The following is a 17,555-nucleotide window of genomic DNA, read 5'->3' as shown; positions in this document are numbered from 1 at the left end:
GGTGGCATACCGGTTGACCCCGTCTACCATCACCCTAGTTGCTGGGCTGCGCTATGCAGTAGGAGGGTACGTTCGGACCCATCGTCTAGGATTGCGTATGTCCTATGGGTCTTATCCCCGTTCCTCAGAATAACTTCGGCGAGCTTAACCAGTACTTGGTTACTTCGTGGGTAGTCTATGTAGTACACTACCTCAGCTTGATGATTAGTTACATCGGGGCTGGTTACCGCTACTGGAGGAGTGTTGAGGTTGTGGAGGTTATCGAGGTGTTGTCCTTGACATAGTTGACATTTAGTTGTCAGTGTACAGTCTGACCCTTGGTGGATGCGGGTACACTTGAAGCATCTGTCTGCATACGATAGCCATTTCTTCTTCTCCTCTGTCGGGAGGGACTCGAGTTTCCTGCAGTAGTTGATAGGGTGGTCTTGGTTACAGAAGAGACATCCTTCCTTGGGTTCTCCTATTGGGGACTCGATTCGGGACCCTTTGGTGTTAGGGTTTGTTTGGGCGTTATACAGTATTTGACTCGTCCTCGGCTTATAGCTGGGGCGGTCTCTGGATTGCTTGTACCTGGGTTCGTATGGTTTGTTACCGTTGTATTTATTCCTGTTATCGACTGAGTTTCCTCCTTGTCTAGTATTTGTATCACCAGGCGTATAGTTATAGGTGCTCCTTATTTCGACTGTGTCCCTTACAAAGTCTGCGAGCTGGTCGAGTTCGGCGTCTGCACCGTTTTTCAGTTTGAAATGGTACGCCTCCCTTCTCCATTCGCTGAGTACAGACTCTGATAGTCTTGTGACGAATAGTCCTAGACCTAGGGTGTCGTACATATCTATGGTTTGGTACGCTGGGTCGGCCTTCAGGTTACTGCGACACTGGTTTATGAAGGATGAGAAGTCAAGTAGAGCCTTGTGATCTCCTTCCTTCACGTAGGGCTGTTTCCTAGTTGCGTCCTTTACTGCTTTAGACATCACATTTGCGGAACCGAATTCCTTTTTTAACCCGCTCATAGCGGTCCTATACCCTATGTCACTGTCAGTGTTGTTCCTACAGGCTACCACGATATCGTGTGCCTTTCCGGAGGTGAACTGTTGCAGATAGGTTAGCTTCATGTCGTCGTTATCGGTTACGTCTGCAATAGTCCTGGCGAAGTCCTTTAGCCAGCCTGTGAACCTCAGGGGGTCACCATGGAAGATATCCATAGTTCTCTGGGGGAGTGAGGCTTGTACTTGGGTCTTAACCAGTTGTTGACTAGTCGTGGCTAGTTGTTGCAGTATCCCGTCTATGTATCCGGGGTTTGGATGTTGGGTGTAGTTTGGCGGACCGTGGTTTGGCGGACCGTGGTTTGGCGGACCGTGGTATTCCGGTTCCTGCCTCTGGTAGTCGCTGTCTTCGTTCAGAGGGCGAGTTCCATACGTCTTCTTCCTCTGGGTTGAAGCGTACTGTGCCTGATGGGAATCATCAAGGTTATTCCAGGTCGTGGCCTGGTATGCCTCCTGAGAGTTCATCTCGTGGAGCATGGGTATGACGGGGGAGATAGCCTGAATCAGGGCGTCTAGCTTTCGTTCTAGGGCATCTGATTTCTGGTTACTGGTATCTAACTTCCGTTCTAGCCTATCTAGGCGGTCCTGGACCATGGCCAGCATTTTGTCCTCAAGGTGGTCAGCATGACCGTTGGTTCCCATTTGGGACGTCTGGTGCGACATAATATCGTCTGGGGAGGGTAATGAGCTAGAGGGTTCTGCTTCAATCCGGTTCGAAGGACCAGTGTTGGGGAGAACTACGATAGTTCGTATATGTGGATTGCTGGTAGCAGGTTGCCCTGAGCGCCGTCAATTAGAACGGTACCTCTCCTGGGTGCCCTAGTGACTAGGCCCGAAGATGGATCAGATGTGGTAGAGTGAATGGTGTGTAAGGCCCTCACTCTTGTTAGTTAGTTATACTTATTAGTTACTGAACTGAAATATCTCTGATCTGGTTCTATCGGGCGTAGCTCAGCCATATAAAGCCGGTAGGAAACATCCTACGTACGTTCGCCATATAAGGACGACCCTAGAGCATAGCCGTTTCATATATTGACATCAGGAGATGCCCGTATAGGGGGCGTCTCCGTAACAGAACTAGTAAATTAACATGAACGGCTGTGGCTGCATATCAGTGATAGGGCCACACAAAAACCCAAAAACAAGAGAAAAACAGGATAAATGGAAGAACAGGAGTTGTCCAGGACAGAAAGAAATATATAATGTCTGTCAGACATTTTTTATAATATAAAAGAAAATCTGTAATATATTATCAAACATCTAACAACAATATGAACTATAGTGTTAACAGAGTGACAATGACATATCACATGAGTCATTGTGAAACAATTATGATTCATGGTCACACTATTTCAGTAATATAATTAAATTGATTATATCTTATTGTATTTATTTCATTTCATTTGAATGCAGGGTCATTAAAATGAGTCCATATACAAACACATGTGTTGAATTAACTGTGGAAAAACTTGAAGAACAAGGCACTGGATTAAGTAAGCTTCACAGCTACATTTCCATGGTAACTAAGGTAGGATTGCATACATTTTCTTTCGTGAAATCGAGTCATGGACAAACTTATCCAGGGTGCTCTGGCTAAACTAATCTGGCAAGATAATTTAGCTTTCATGAAACCGATTCATCGCTAATCCTGGCTAAATTAAGCCAGGATAGGTGTTAAATCCAGGCTTAACCCCTAATTCTGCTTTCGTGAAATAGACCCCTGCAGTCCTTGTAAATGTATTGTAATGTGTTTCAACGTAGTGCCCTTTTCTGCATAGGCACTAACATTTTCAAATGGTAGGCATCTCATTTTCCTCATTCATATATTGGTAGGAATATTTACAATCAGATCAATTAAATAATGATGGTACATGCAACAGTGCAGTAAATGTTTTATTACATATAAAAAAGACAAAACCTTAGTTTTTAAACAAAAACAAAGAAATGCACCTGTAATGTCTAGATATTGTCATTTTTTTTTCCTGAACAAAACAGGATTTTCACGTTTCAACGTTTTGGGCAACTCATACAGCATGGCATGATGGGAGATGAGAGGAGCAGACAAGAGACCCAGCTCTCATACTGTAAAAAACAGAAGTCTATACACACCAAAAAGAACTTATAAAATACTCAGTGTGACCCCTAAACAGTCTTTCCTTGACTCCTTCCATAGATGACAACACTGGTCATCTACAGTGGAAGAGAGGATCTTAAGGTTTAAACTACCAAATACATACATCTGTACAAGTTATATATTCTTATTCCATTATAATATGTACAGCTAAAAAGTCTTATCTCCTATTGGCTGGTACATCCGTCTATCCCAGGACAGACACCCAGAAGAAGGATTCCAATTGGTAATATTTATTTTTCCTGTTTACATAAAGTAATGTTTTTTTTTCTGATACAGCTCATAAAGTAGGTAAATTACCCCCACCTTTCTATTTTTCAAAGTAGTGTTTCCTAATAGCTCAAATAATGACAATATAGGTACAGAGTACATTGTATAGTAAATGCCTACTGTACGTACGTACTGTATGTTTACAGTCAAGTTTCACACACCATCCTATATCTTTCTTACATATCAGTAGTGTGGTAATTGTAATAGTGATTTAATACATAAATATCACTTAATGTTTTACAAACAATGTTCATTTGATTCTATTGGCTCTGTTCCTTTGCAACTCAACATTTTGTATTGTGTGTGTCTGTGTGTCTACATGTATGTGCTGAGAGTTGGCTTGTTCTAGTAAAGCTAAATGAACGGAACACATCTGATTGTCTCTGAGCAGAACATCCAAAAACAGCATGCCAAAACAATTGGCTGAGGATCAAACGACAAATAGGCAGGACAGTGTGTGTGTGTGTGTGTGTGTGTGTGTGTGTGTGTGTGTGTGTGTGTGTGTGTGTGTGTGTGTGTGTGTGTGTGTGTGTGTGTGTGTGTGTGTGTGTAAAGATGCATACAGTACTACACCAGAACAACCGACATCAGTTCGGTTTTGGGAGAGCTCCCCGAACCGAAAAATATCGTGGATATCGCAACCACAACAACCACAACTGACAGAGTTATGGAGGTTTTGCGCTTTCTAAAACTACCGCCGTTTTCACTGCCGACATAATGAACTTTAAGCTGGGCTAAATTAATCCGGAAACAACGCAGAACGTCTGACCATCGTCTGACCAGTCACAGTAGCCGAACTAGTTTGGTTAGTCACAACATCTCGGAGGCACAGAACATCCGACGTTAGTTCTGATCCGGCCCACCCAAACCTCTGAATAATGTCATATTGTAGTTTTGGACCAGCCGAACCAAACAGACGTTGGTTGTTCTAGTGTAGTATGCATTGGGCTTTAGACAGCCTAACACAGAGCAGTCCCAGTAGGGCATGAGAAAGTGTTCGAGTGATTTAGTGGTACAATAACATGCCATCCATGCCTCTTCAAACTCAGTAACAGTTCTCAGGTCAGTGCGGACACAGTGGCAGCAGTTTGTTATCCGTGTTCCATAACAAACATCTGGCTTCTTCAGAAAAGTACAGTTCCAAACTTCTGTGTACATGTTAAGTCAAAAGCAGAGGGAAAACATTGAGGGCAAACAAAAAAAGGATGAAGACTTCCTCTTATCTTCTATCAGTCCGACCCACCTATCACCCCGTTCTCCTTCGTCTAACTTTCTCTCTTTTTCTTCTCCGTGGCGAAGTCCTGTTACCCGGAAACTCCCTCTGAACTCCCTCAATCCCTTCTCTCCCTTTCAGGACTCCTTGCCCTTCTCCAGAGAGCTGTGGATCTTGTCCAGTGTCTTTTTGATGCGAAGCGCTGTCAGCCTGGCTGAAGGGTTCTGGTACCAACACTCCTTCATCAGCTTCACTAAAGCCGATAAGGTCTGAGATAGAAAGGGGAGGGCAGATACAGATTATATTATACCATACTGTGAGTGAGCTTAGCATGTAGTGAGAAACTCAAGTGTGACAGGGGGAATATTCCACAATAAATGACCAGAGAGGAGGTCCTTTTGAACCCACATTTAGATTTAGATCTAGATTTAGATTTGTCTGGGCATTTATGGGAAATGGCTAACTCTGCACGAGAACAAAACACAATCAATTTTCCTATGAAAACAGGACAGTCTAATAACTGTCACACTCATCTCACGCACATGCCCTCCTATGCTACTGAATGAGTAGAATCTATTATCTTGGTAATAATGTAGAAATACAGGGTAGATACATATTTTGGATAAGATAAATGAATCTGTCTTTTCAACTTGGTGTGACTGCATGTGAATGTACACTTACAGCATTACAGGACATAGCAGACAGTTATCTATAGCGACATAAATGAGTGTCTTGTGCATCTCTGTTAAGGAACTATCTCTCTGACCACCACACCGCCCTTGCACTTAAACCATGAGTGACAGAAAAGCTGAAACATGTGCCATTGCTACTTACAGGATCAGAGAACCAGCGGTTAGGGATAAAAGGCCTCTGCTGCTCCACGCACACCACCTTCCTCATGTCCTCGAAGCTGGGGTCATTTGGCACCTGATCATAGAACGGAGGCTTGTATTCTTCTACAATACCTGAAAGAGATGAGATGTCAGAAATTAAGACTAATAATCTTGGAAGTAAAAAGAAGGAAACTGGAACACACAGTTGTAAGGCCACATGTCCACCAGAGGTCTGTAAAAGAAAACAAAACCTGTCATGAAGTTCCTGAATTTCCATGAAGCAAAGCATGGATCCGAATGAGCGCCAAATCTGAACCGTTTCAACTTTGTCAAGCAGCGTCTAGCAAAGATATGGGGCAACTTAACGCTAAAGGTTCATCTTCAGGTCAGTAATTGACACAAAAAGATAAGGGGCCGTATCTTGCCTTACCCCTTATGCCTAAAGTTGTTAGGCATTTTTTACCATTTTGAAAAACATTTTCAAATAGTTCAAATAGCCGTCTACAAGCTCACAGCGAGTCGATGTATATTGGCTATTTTCACTCTTTTAAAATGTTTTTTCAAAATAGTAAAAAATGGCAAAAAGGTTTAGGGGGTAAGAGGCAAGAAAGGGCCCAAGGGGGCTTGATGTCCGTACCAAAAACTTTGTCAGTCGGGAGGCCTTGCTCAATACTTTTCACGCCATATTTCGGCCGTCCAACTTACCCTCCAAAATCCAACCCAGGTATTTCACTGATGAAATACCTGGGTTGTAAGGCACATGGCCTTACACATTGCTGTGTGGTTCAATCTCACGACTTTCCAGTTACAGGAGAGTTAAGCATTAATGCCACCAGGTACAATTACAATATAGGCTTTTAGCAGACCCTGTAATCGAGAGTGATTTACAAAAGGGCATGGTAAGATGCCATGAACATTGCCATGAAAACCAAGAACATTTGCCAAACAACAAGGGTTGGTCAAAGAATTAGAGGCTAAAAGAAAAACTATGCACTGTTAAGTACAGTAACTAGAATGAAGAGTAAACACCATACCTAGCATGTATCTAAATACCAGTCAACCAGCAAAGTAAAAAAAAAAGGGGTGTAGCCCCCTTTTATACAGAGAACCCGCAATAGTGCCATAAAGACGATCCGTCATTCATTTGCTATTTTACTCAGAACCAAACAAAGCCACCCCCTATGTGCTTTTACATGGCATGTTGGCATTCCGGAATCAGAGGCATGACATGTAACATACAGTAACTGCGTCAGTGTCTAGTGTTACTCTGGGCTGTTAAAGGTGACAGTTGTTGTAGGGAGATTCTATTACAACTCTAGCCTAACACATTCATTTCACAAAATAGACAAAATAGACAGGCGTCAGTCACAGAAGCATTTTCCTTCACCGAGCGACAAAGGTTTTCTTTCCAAATAAAAACAGGAAAGTTGGCATGCTGAAATATAAGCCATTGGTCTTGCATCAATAATCTTATAATTAACATTATTGAGGAAGAATTATATGAAGGTTGAAAATGGGTGAAGTGCTTCTTTAAGGATTATGTATTAATTAATAGATTATGAAAAAATAATAGATTTAAATAAATAATATATATTTTTAAAGAAATTAAAATGCTATCCTATATTAAAATTGGCTTAAGGGTCGATCGGCCGGGGGACCTCTGACGTCACTCTGACTCAGACATAACCATAAACAAACCTCATATGCCCATATATAGGCAGGACCACAGCCACGTCACTGACTCAGACATAATCATAAACAAACCCGATACGCCCACAAACAAGTGCGGTGAGTGCGGTGCCCGCCCCCGAGTTGTTCGGTTCTGCAGTTGTCCAGAAACACCGATCCAAAATGTATGCCCATATATGGGCATGCCAATATACAGGGTATGGGTATATACTACTGACATCAGGGATCTCCATATATGGGCATAACAGGGACACAGGTAGACAGACAGATACAGAGATCTTCATATATGGGCACAAAATGGACACAGATAGCCAGGTACAACATGTATTCTGACAAAGCCCCTGACATTATGACTCCGTTATTGGTGGGATTGTTATAACGTAGTTGTTCGGGCCGCGTCGACTAACCATTGCTGTATGTGCGTCTTGCTATCTCCCACAGCACCAGCCCAAAGGCCCAGATGTCCACTCTCTTGTAGGCATCGAAGCAATCTGTCTGAATGGTCTCGTCCAGCACCTCAGGGGCCATGTAGCGCTTGGTGCCCACCTTGGGGTTGTTGCCCACATCCAGTAGGTTATCTGCCTGGGAGTGAGTTACAGCTAGACCTGTTTGGAAGCAAACAGGTTGTCAGTGTAGGAACAAAAGCATTGACATTTTTGATTGGACAATCCAGCAAATAATTGCGTGCCGTGTAGGGATGTGACTGATTAGGGTTTTTAATTTAATAATCATCTAATTATGTTTTTCAATTAACTGCCACCATCATTGTGTGAATGTGCTGTGAATGCTACGAGGAGAAGGAGGTGTTTCCCACATCCTTGCACTGTTATCGGACGGACACTGGGGTGATAATAAATGGGCCATCATTACCACTATCATAATCCATACGTGTTGCAGTGATTGTTGACAGTCTGTGTTATCCACCATGTTTTGTCATTGTCATAGGTAATACTAAATCCATAAAGCCTGATATATAAACGACAATGTCGCTTGCCGAAAATAGCAGATCAAGATCAACATGTTGCATCGCGTGATTTAGCATTCCTGACTTAGTTACACAAACATCATGCTGCACATTATGCACTGCACTGTTTTTTCATCTAGTTTGTCAAAATTGTCCCGTCACACTTGCATGTTGCCAGCAGCAGAAACTCGAGAAAAACAAATCTCTGGTAAGCGCGTACACGTCCAGAAGACATGCACTTGCATGCACTTTTCTGAGTAGCTACTATAGTTTTTTTTTGTTAAATAAATATATATTATTATTATATTATTATTTTGAAACGGCTATTTAGGAAAACAGTTACGTTTTTTTAGTAGACTTTTAAAGAGAAAGTAAAAACCCATAAAGCCCAAATACCATATGTACCATTTTATAAAAAGGTATAAATGGCAGGTATACATTTAGAGGGTTCTGCCATAAAAAGGTACAATTCAGTGGCATTTCTACTGAAATGCTTTCATGAACACATAACTAGGGACAGACATCAGAAAGACAAACCTAAATTTAACAGACACGGTAGATAAATGACTGACCCAAATCAGCGATGCAGCAGCGTAGCTCTTTAGTGACGAGGATGTTCTTGCTCTTTAGGTCGCGGTGCGCGATAGCCGGTTTCCCTTCTGTGCCGAAGATCTCTGTGTGCAGGTGCACCAGGCCGCACGCTACCGACGCTGCCATCGCCAGGCCCTCTGATGTCTCCACGGCAACCCGCTGCAGGTAGTCGTACAATGAGCCGTTGTCATGGTAATGAGTGATGAGCCACAGCTGGGTGCTGGAGTTGCGAGAAGTCATGTCAGACGCCATGAAGCCTGTGAGCAAGGACGAAGAAGAAGGGCAAGGAAGGAGGGGAAGGCAAGGAAGGAAACTACATTATTAATGAACTTGCAAATGATGGATAACCTTCCATGGTGGATAGTTTCTTATCCAGCGAAACCCCTTTAACAGCTCCTATCTCCTTCTGCATTTAAAAAAAAAAATGTAATAAAGGAGAGGGAGTTGAGTCTGACATGTAAAAGTGAGAATGGACACGGTTTAGTCCTCTGGCATTTGCCAGCATGTGATCAAAGGTCAGATAGCTGAAACAGTATTTTATGTAGTTTATGTAAACTAATAACCCCTCAGTCTTTGTCACATATTTTCAGTTTTGGGTTGTTAAAAACTGTTCCTTGGTCACCTGACCCGTTATGCATTACTAACCCAGTATGTTTTCATGTCTGAGCAGCACTGTGTTGTAGATCTCCGTCTCCCTGAACCAGGACTTCTCGTCTCGCGATGAGAAAATTTTAACAGCCACATTCTCCCCTTGCCACTGGCCCCGCCATACCTCTCCATACCTCCCTTTGCCTAGAAGAGAGAGATGAAAGAAGAGACATGGCAGGAAGGGAATAAGGAAGGAAATTTGGATGATGATAACATAATCAATATGATAAATATAATTGATATGCCAGAAATAAATAATAAAAGCTGATGGTGAATTCATAATCTCTGACTGGAGAGACGCCATCCCGCCGTCTCTCCAGATTGACATCATCATCATCATCACTATGATCTCAGAGATCTATGCCGTTATTAAACCCTGTCTTGTATTATTTTGTTTTTAAATACAGGTCTGGACTACATAATCGTCTAATCGCAATTATTTTATATAATCGCAATTATTTTTGCATAATCGTCATAATCAATTCCATGTTAACACATTGATTGCCTAGATCGAGTCAACTCGTTTTTAGAATCCATCGCTTGATTGCCTAGATCGAGTTAACTCGTTTTTACATTTTTGGGGGAAAATTCCACAAGGGGCGACCTAACACAGCTTTGGAATGATCGATCGTCTCTCAGAGAAGAACAATGTGGATGTGACGTCATTCCAAAAAACGTCACTTCCATCCGCCCCAATGATGGGATTTTCAGAAAAACGGCTGTAACTCAGTTTCTTTTTTTTCCATTGAAAACCACCCGTTTTCAGCGGACCAAAGCTCCAAAATGGCGGATCGCGGTTGGAAACTTGTTGTTCCCATGGATACACAGATCCTTCCGTCTACTCACAGGAAACTTTTTCCGTGTGTTTTTTTTACACAATGTCGGTTCCACGGCGTTTCAAATATCATCGGATTGAGGTAATTATACGCCGGCACGGGGATAGAAAACTATGTTTAATATCTTGGCAGTCAATGTGTTAACTAGAAAAAGTGCTCCTCGGAGCACTGCCAGACCCCTAGTGGTTGAAATCTGAAGATCAGAGCACTACGTCACGCGAAGCTTGGCCAATCAAGGGGACAGGTAGGAAAGGAGGGACAGACCGACCGACCGACCGACAAAGCCTCATGTAGGCCGACCCCCTGGGTTGCCAGGGGCCGACCCCCCTGGGTTTTTAAAAAAAAATGTAAAAAATAGTGGAAATAGCAGATCTATGAGCTCAACGTGCGACACGTTTTGAGCTTGAAGATCGGCTATTTCCACTATTAATGTTTATTTTTAAGTCTAAAGTAATTGTCTCCGCCAGGCCGAAGGCATGGAGGAGAGTATGTTTTACCCTCCGTCCGTCCGTGTGTGTGTGTCCGTCTGTCACCAGCTGTGATTGGCTAGCGAGACACATGATGACATGATGACATTACTCATATCATACCTACCTGACCTGGCGGAGACCTGTGCTCCGAGGAGCACATTTTCTAATTAAATATGTGTTATTTGTCATATCTGCCCTGTGCAACTTTTGTTTACGAAAGCTAAAAGCCAAGCAGAAATGACATTTTTATTCATAATGTTACATTAATTTTCAACGACAGAAACACAATTAAATCGTCAATCGCAATTATTTTAGTGATAATTAATCGTCAACTTAAATTTGTAATCGTGACAGCCCTAGTCTGGACTAGATGCTCAACCTACCTACACACTCCACCAGACTGATCTGCCTGGCCACCGTTCTTTGGACAAGAAAAGGAAGACCAGAACCACTGCCTGACGTGCATGAGTGGTCCAACAGGTCCTGAGGACAGAAAAGGAATGCCACTGTGAACAAACTGTATATTTCCAAGCCTCAATCATCCAATCAATCCTTCACTGTGCTGTAAAAATTTAACTTTGACAGTTGCACATCAGCTGGCGAACATCCATAAATGAACTGTAATAAGGAAAATATCACACTGACCCATATCTCTAGAGTAACACAGTTCTTCTGTAGTAATTATCACTGCAGCATAACTTATTTACTCTACTACTGCAGAGACTCAACAGAAAAGAAGGAGTATCCCTTTTTGTGAATTTTGTGAATGAATACAAACTGTACCTGGTGCCTCTGTTTTTCCTTACCGCTAAAGTGCTGTCTCCTACATTGGAGGTGATGAGACCATCTATGGCTCCCTGCTCCGTGTCAAACTCCTGCAACCTCTGCAGACGGCCATGGTGGAGCCTCCTGCATGCTAGAATGGACACTACGGACAGCAGAGCCAGAACCACCACAGGACCGAGCACAAAGAGCGCCAACATCTCCACACGATACCGCACTGGCTCACCTTCTGGGGCTGTGGGGCAGAAGAGAGAGCAAAGAAGTAAGAGAAATGTTTTTCAGAGGATAATCAAAGGAGTGGCTTAAAAGCAACAATTGAGGGAAATAAGACATAGAAAGACTGACTGCCGAGTAATAAGTATAAGAGATCTGTTACATGTTACGAGATGAATTAAACAATTACAGAAGACAGTGTTATTGTCACAGTAGTTGGAACTACAGATCGGTTTGACTGTAGAGGCCTGTCATGGAACAAGAGCATGCCACCATGTGTAAGGAAAGACAGTAAAGGGGAGATTGTATTGTCATCCCATCAAAGTAAGTGTGTGGTATGGTGTTCAAACTACACTATAATGATGGCTGAAGGATCAGGTGTCTAGAGGTGATGATGACATTACAAACTTTCCTTTTGTTGTCACTCCAACATGGCCTAATTTTGGTTGTATCCACACATGCTGTCAAGGACTGCACACACCCATAAAAGAATGTTTCTCCTGACAGTAATCATTGTTAATATTGTCTACTGTGTGTTTTGCATATTTTCACATAGAAGCATTAAATACTTTTTCATTCCTACCTGACAGCAGAAGAGGCATTAGTGATGTTCTAGAGGTATTGTGGTTACACATGTCCTGTGCACAGCAGATGATGGCCTGGTGGAGGGAAGGCGGTGTGGAGCAATGGAACCGGATCTTCTCTGGCCCCTTGAAACAGCCCCGCTCGAACACCACCCCACCGCTGCTCACCTTTACAGAGGAGAAGCAGCGAGCACCATGGCACTGGCTGGCCTGGAGGCACACAGGGCTGTCACACAAACACACCAGCTGCCCATCTGTAAGGGAGACGACAAACAAAGAGTTAAAAGAGTACTGGCTCATTCATTAATTCGCTTGTACTTTCTTAATTACATACAGTACAGACACACACTTGAACAAAGCTGTCCATTTGGCAAAATATATAGACCAACCACAGAGTATGCAGCAGTCATCATAGCCTATAACAGCTTAATGTAGTGATTGCACCCTCTGGATCGCAGGGCACTACAGAGGATGGTGTGGATGGCCCAGCACATCGTTGGAGGTGAGCTTCCCTCCCTCCAGGACATGCATATGCCAAGCGGATGATCAAAGACATTTACCACTCCAGCCACAATCTGTTCACACTGCTACTATCAGACAGGCAGGCGATACTGCAGTATCAAATGCCGAAAGCACAGACGGACAGTTTACTCGGCTAAGCCAGCTGAATAGGTGTTGAACCCTGTCGCCATGTCAGTCTTACATGCTCCCACTACATTGGTACTCTCACTTTATGTATATGACTGTAAAAACATTATTTCCAATACATTTTATGCATATTGAACATCTGCTGCCATTTGATATTTTATTTGCCAAAATAATGTATAATGTGTAATAATGTATATCTGATATTGATATTGGTTTTCATATTTGTATTCTTATGTAAAGCTGCCGTTCAGAACGTATTTTCATGGATACCATTTTATTTAACCAATCTGTATAGTAGAGTCAATTAATACAATATAACTTGCACATCTGCAGTGTTTGGAGGTGGTCTCCCTGCTCCCTGTAGGACAGTATTGTTCAAATGGGTGTACATTTACACCTAGATGCATGCAGTGGTACTACAGGGGGTATGTGAGAGAAAGTGCAAAATGGAAATAAATAAGTTTTGTGTTATGACACGTGAAGAACGTTCTGTTAATCTGCTGATCCACAGTATAAGTATACAATCATTATTTGCCATTTATTCAAAAGTGTCCTTACTGAAATCATGTGGCCAGTTTCATAAAATCTGCTCGGGTGGCACTAATTGCAACTCTTTCACTCTGTTTCTAATTTACAATGTTACATATACTTCAAAAAGTGGGTTATTATTCATTTATAGCATCATATACTACTAGTTATGGTGTCCCCTTGCAGTTTTCTGAGCAAAATGTTTAAGTCTGGTAGGAGGTACCTGGATTCAGAAATCTAGGAAAGTACTGAAGCAAAAAATTATATAATATACTGCTGTAGGACACCTACTGGTTTTCAAGTAGCCCAGCCCAAAGCGCATAGACCTAATATCTCACCTGGCCAATGGCCAAGGGGAGAAGAACTACTGTAAAAGCCACCATACCTGTGTCCTCAGCCAGTGTCTGCAAAGACAGCAGCAGGAACAGAAGGACTTGGACAAGGCAATGACCCATGTTTCCGTGCACTGTGAGGAGAAAGATAATAAGAGGGGAAATAAAGGAGATGGAGGGACTGGGCTCCTCTAGGAAGTAGGATGTTGTCTGTGTGTAATTACATTACATCGCTCTATCTCTTCTAATGAGCCCCAGTGATGTGGGATGTCAGGGCATTATCACATGTCATGCAACATGAAACCTATGTCGCCACTCGCCAGAGCTAACACAGAAACAAGATTAGAGATACACACATTTGCAATAAATTCACCTAGACTTTGATGGACTTTCAGTGTTGTGACACCATTTTCTTCAATATCATATTTATGTTTAATATTACGCTGAATCAGGATAATTGCATCATAGAGAAAACTATAGCCCCATTAAGATCCTCTCACTAAGAGAAAACCAATGCGGTACCATTACTCAAAACACGTCCCATATCTCTCTTTGGTCGGAACCTTTCATCGTATGGAATAATTAATGATAATAAAAATCATACGGCCGAATTATGTCAAGTTCGCAGCTTCACCGACATCAGGAGTAACGTTGGCTAGCCATCCCGAGGCATTTTGGCTGTCTTCAGTGTTGCCATATTTTGTGAGAGAAATAAGCAACCAGGTCAAGGAAAATAAGCCCAAAAGAAGCAATAGACCACATGAGTCTTTAAACTTTAAACCTTTACAAGCTCACAACGCGTCACGATGCGATGCGTTGTGAGCTTGTAGATCGGCTATTTTCAAAAAATGTGGAATATTTTTGAAATATTATAACACAAATTCACCCTGACACAAAACATTTATGAAAATATTTGAGAACCACTGGTTCACACAGTCACAGAAATTTGGAAGCAAGCCTAAATAAGAAAGTATACTTTAGAAACCAGCCCCAAAAAAACGCAAACACCAATACTTTCAAGGAACTTCACAAAAAAAGAAGCCCAAAGTCGCTTATCCAAACCCGACATGGCAACACTGCAGTGCTAACAGTGCCAAGCTCAATGTCATAGTCATACCTAGCCATGGTTCACATGACGCTTGTATACAAGCGTCATGGTGCCGAGTCCCCCTGGTCTAAAGTTGTGTTCGATTTTTTCACATTGCCATCTCTCACATAAACATAAACGTTCAGATTTCAAATATAAAGTGCTTACCACCGAGCCACGGATGTTACAAGGCGATGCGGACCGCGATGAGTACCCGTATCTCCCGTATTGTTCAATAAAAAGCATTTTAATCCCATCGCCGGCCATTTTATCCAAATTGTCTCCGATACTTTCAACCATGCGACACTAATGGTTGGGAGGTGTATTGCACTCTGATACATTACAAAACAAAAAAAATCAAAAAAAGAAAATGGCCGGCGATGGGATTAGAATTATTTTTATTGAACAATACGGGAGATACGGGTACTCATCGCGATCCGCATCGCCTTGTAACATCCGTGGCTCAGTGATAAGCACTTTATATTTGAAATCTGAACGTTTATGTTTATGTGAGAGATGGCAATGTGAAAAAATAGAACACAACTTTAGACCAGGGGGACTCGGCACCATGACTGTCATGGTATGACAGTCATGTTTCAGGGCTAAGTCATACCCCACGCCTGCCGTTAGCTCTGTGTAACTAGAGTAGTATCAGGTCTGGTCCAGGTCCATGGTTCTTACTGGATGCTACAAAGTTAGCTCTGGCTAACAGGCCATCAACAACAACCGGGTTTTATTGCTCCTCTCCTGCCGCCTCCCAGGCGCCAGCAGGCAGGCGTCTCCTGTAGCTGCTAAGCTAACGCGTATAATGCACAACAAGACGCAGCAAAGGGACTTTCGCTTGTTTTGTTTTTTAATCAAAAGCGGGCAAGCTTAGCATGTCCTTACCTGGCACAAACGTAGTCCGGTAACTAACTCATTATTTTCTGTCTATATTCACAACGTTGCACGCAGTCTTAACGACAGTATGTTATTGGCAAGGCTTGCTGTTGTGGAGCAGAGAGGACCAGACCACTTATGATGAGCGGTGTTGCCAGATCTTGTGAGAGAAATAAGCAACCAGGTCTATGAAAACAAGCCCAAAAGAAGCGACTATAGGCCACATGAGCATGTAATTAGCCCAAACAAGCCCAAATAAGCAACTACACTTTAGAAACAAGGCCCAAAAAACACAACCCGTAACTAACAATATTTACAAGTAACTTTACAGAAAAACAAGCCCATAGTCGCACATAATAAGCCGACATGGCAACATTGATGATGAGTCCACCCGCTGACTGTGTGTTTCACCCGAGCAGCAGAGGAGCAGCGACACATGACGTCACCAAAACATTCTCAGCAAGATGCAGTATGGGGACTGATAGTCCTCCTGCTTGGTTGTTGAGTATATAGATTATATAGATTATAGATATCTATATCTATATATAGATAGAGAGATATATACGTAAATATATAAATATAAGTATGATTGTTGTTGTTAAAACAAACATTTATATATTCAGATAGTAATCAAGTGTCAGGAGTGATTTGTGACAGAAGGGTACCATTGCAAGACCAACCATGCTGTGTGGCTTGGAAACGGTGACACAGACGAAAAGACAAGCGGTGGAGCTGGAGGTGGCAGAATTGAGGACAAGTGACAAGGAGGGGCAAGATCAGAAATTTGTAAATAACTATACATTATACTTTAGAGGATTAGCCCAGGTTAGAAGGTTTGGGGATAAAACAAGACAGGCGAGGTTGAGATGGTTTGGTCATGTGCAAAGGAGGAATGAGAGGTACATTGGGAGAAGGATGCTGAGGCCAGGCAAGAGGAGAAGAGGAAGGCCTAAGAGGAGGTGTATGGATCATAGACTGTATCCTGTGAGAGACGACATGCAGGTGGCCGTGTCTGGATTGTCTGAGAAAGATGCAGAGAACAGAAGCAGATGGAAACAGATGATCCGCTGTGGCGACTCCATACTTACAGCACCTTCATTTAGTTTTATGATTTATTTATTTAGATTGACATAGAATTTATTTACTATTTATTTATTCATTTATTTTTTGCTGTCTTTTAGGAGCAACATAATTTCATTTCTTTTTTTTTCTGATGCTGCTTGCAGAAGGAAACAAAATTACAAATACACTGCAATCTTGAATCTTGAATCCAAAAATGTGCCAAAAAAGTAGAATCTTGATCTCCCTGTCTCCTTTAGTAAACAGTAAATAATGTTTCAGATGGGTTACAAATGTAATCATCAGACATCATCAAACCTAAATTTACCCTTTAACTTATTGTGTTTATGCCATAATGACTGGCTATCCACAGGCTTTGTAGCAATTTGTAGCAATTGTTGAAATATTAGGCCATAAATGTCAAATGGTCATACATGCTCAAATCATGTATACTAACCATTTTCTAAAGCATACTTTAAAGCATTCTTTGTCATTAGGCTATATTTAGGGAAAAATAGCAATTCAACTTTGAGGTGCCCCAATCTGGGAACCCATCGTCAAATAAAAAGGAAAAACACATGCTCACTGGAAACCGGGGTTTGGACATGCCTTCAGCCCTCTACTTCCGGTGGTGCGCCTATGTTTTCATTCCCACTAACAATATTTCTCCACGGAACACTAACACCATTTATCCCAAAAGAACATGGATCATTTTGGTTATAAGCCCACTTGTTTCTATGATGAAAGAACAAGT

General features: G+C 42.2%; 1 protein-coding gene across 2 annotated transcripts; it reads right to left on the bottom strand.

The window, feature by feature from the left end:
- Positions 1-2,918: 2,918 nt before the first annotated feature.
- acvr1l (activin A receptor, type 1 like) lies at positions 2,919-15,879 on the bottom strand. 2 transcript variants are annotated; one of them, XM_080415179.1, is made up of 10 exons: positions 15,752-15,879; positions 13,830-13,910; positions 12,268-12,522; positions 11,495-11,706; positions 11,072-11,171; positions 9,380-9,526; positions 8,716-8,991; positions 7,587-7,784; positions 5,492-5,622; positions 2,919-4,926 (listed from the first exon to the last, which is right to left on the bottom strand). In XM_080415179.1, the coding sequence occupies exons 2-10, from the start codon at positions 13,897-13,899 to the stop codon at positions 4,795-4,797; spliced, it is 1,521 nt and encodes a 506-aa protein (XP_080271305.1). In that variant the 5' UTR covers positions 13,900-13,910; positions 15,752-15,879; the 3' UTR covers positions 2,919-4,794. The 2 variants fall into 2 exon arrangements, with proteins under 2 accessions (XP_080271305.1, XP_080271306.1); XM_080415180.1 differs by lacking the exon at positions 15,752-15,879 and adding an exon at positions 14,381-14,430.
- Positions 15,880-17,555: the final 1,676 nt, after the last annotated feature.

The sequence above is a fragment of the Gymnoscopelus braueri genome (assembly GCF_963280865.1).
Source record: "Gymnoscopelus braueri genome assembly, chromosome: 19".
In the NCBI taxonomy this organism is placed as follows: Eukaryota; Metazoa; Chordata; class Actinopteri; order Myctophiformes; family Myctophidae; genus Gymnoscopelus; species Gymnoscopelus braueri.
The sequence above is the reverse complement of the archived record's forward strand: the minus strand, read 5'-3'. Positions and strand labels throughout refer to the sequence as shown.

Excerpts from the sequence above, each read along its gene's own strand:
- acvr1l (XM_080415179.1), bottom strand. The coding sequence starts at position 13,899 with ATGGGTCATTGCCTTGTCCAAGTCCTTCTGTTCCTGCTGCTGTCTTTG. Across the intron at positions 8,992-9,379 it reads CAGACATGAAAACATACTGG|GCTTCATGGCGTCTGACATG; the intron begins GTTAGTAATGCA and ends CCTTGCTCACAG. Across the intron at positions 5,623-7,586 it reads AAGACGCACATACAGCAATG|GTATTGTAGAAGAATACAAG; the intron begins GTTAGTCGACGC and ends CATCTCTTTCAG.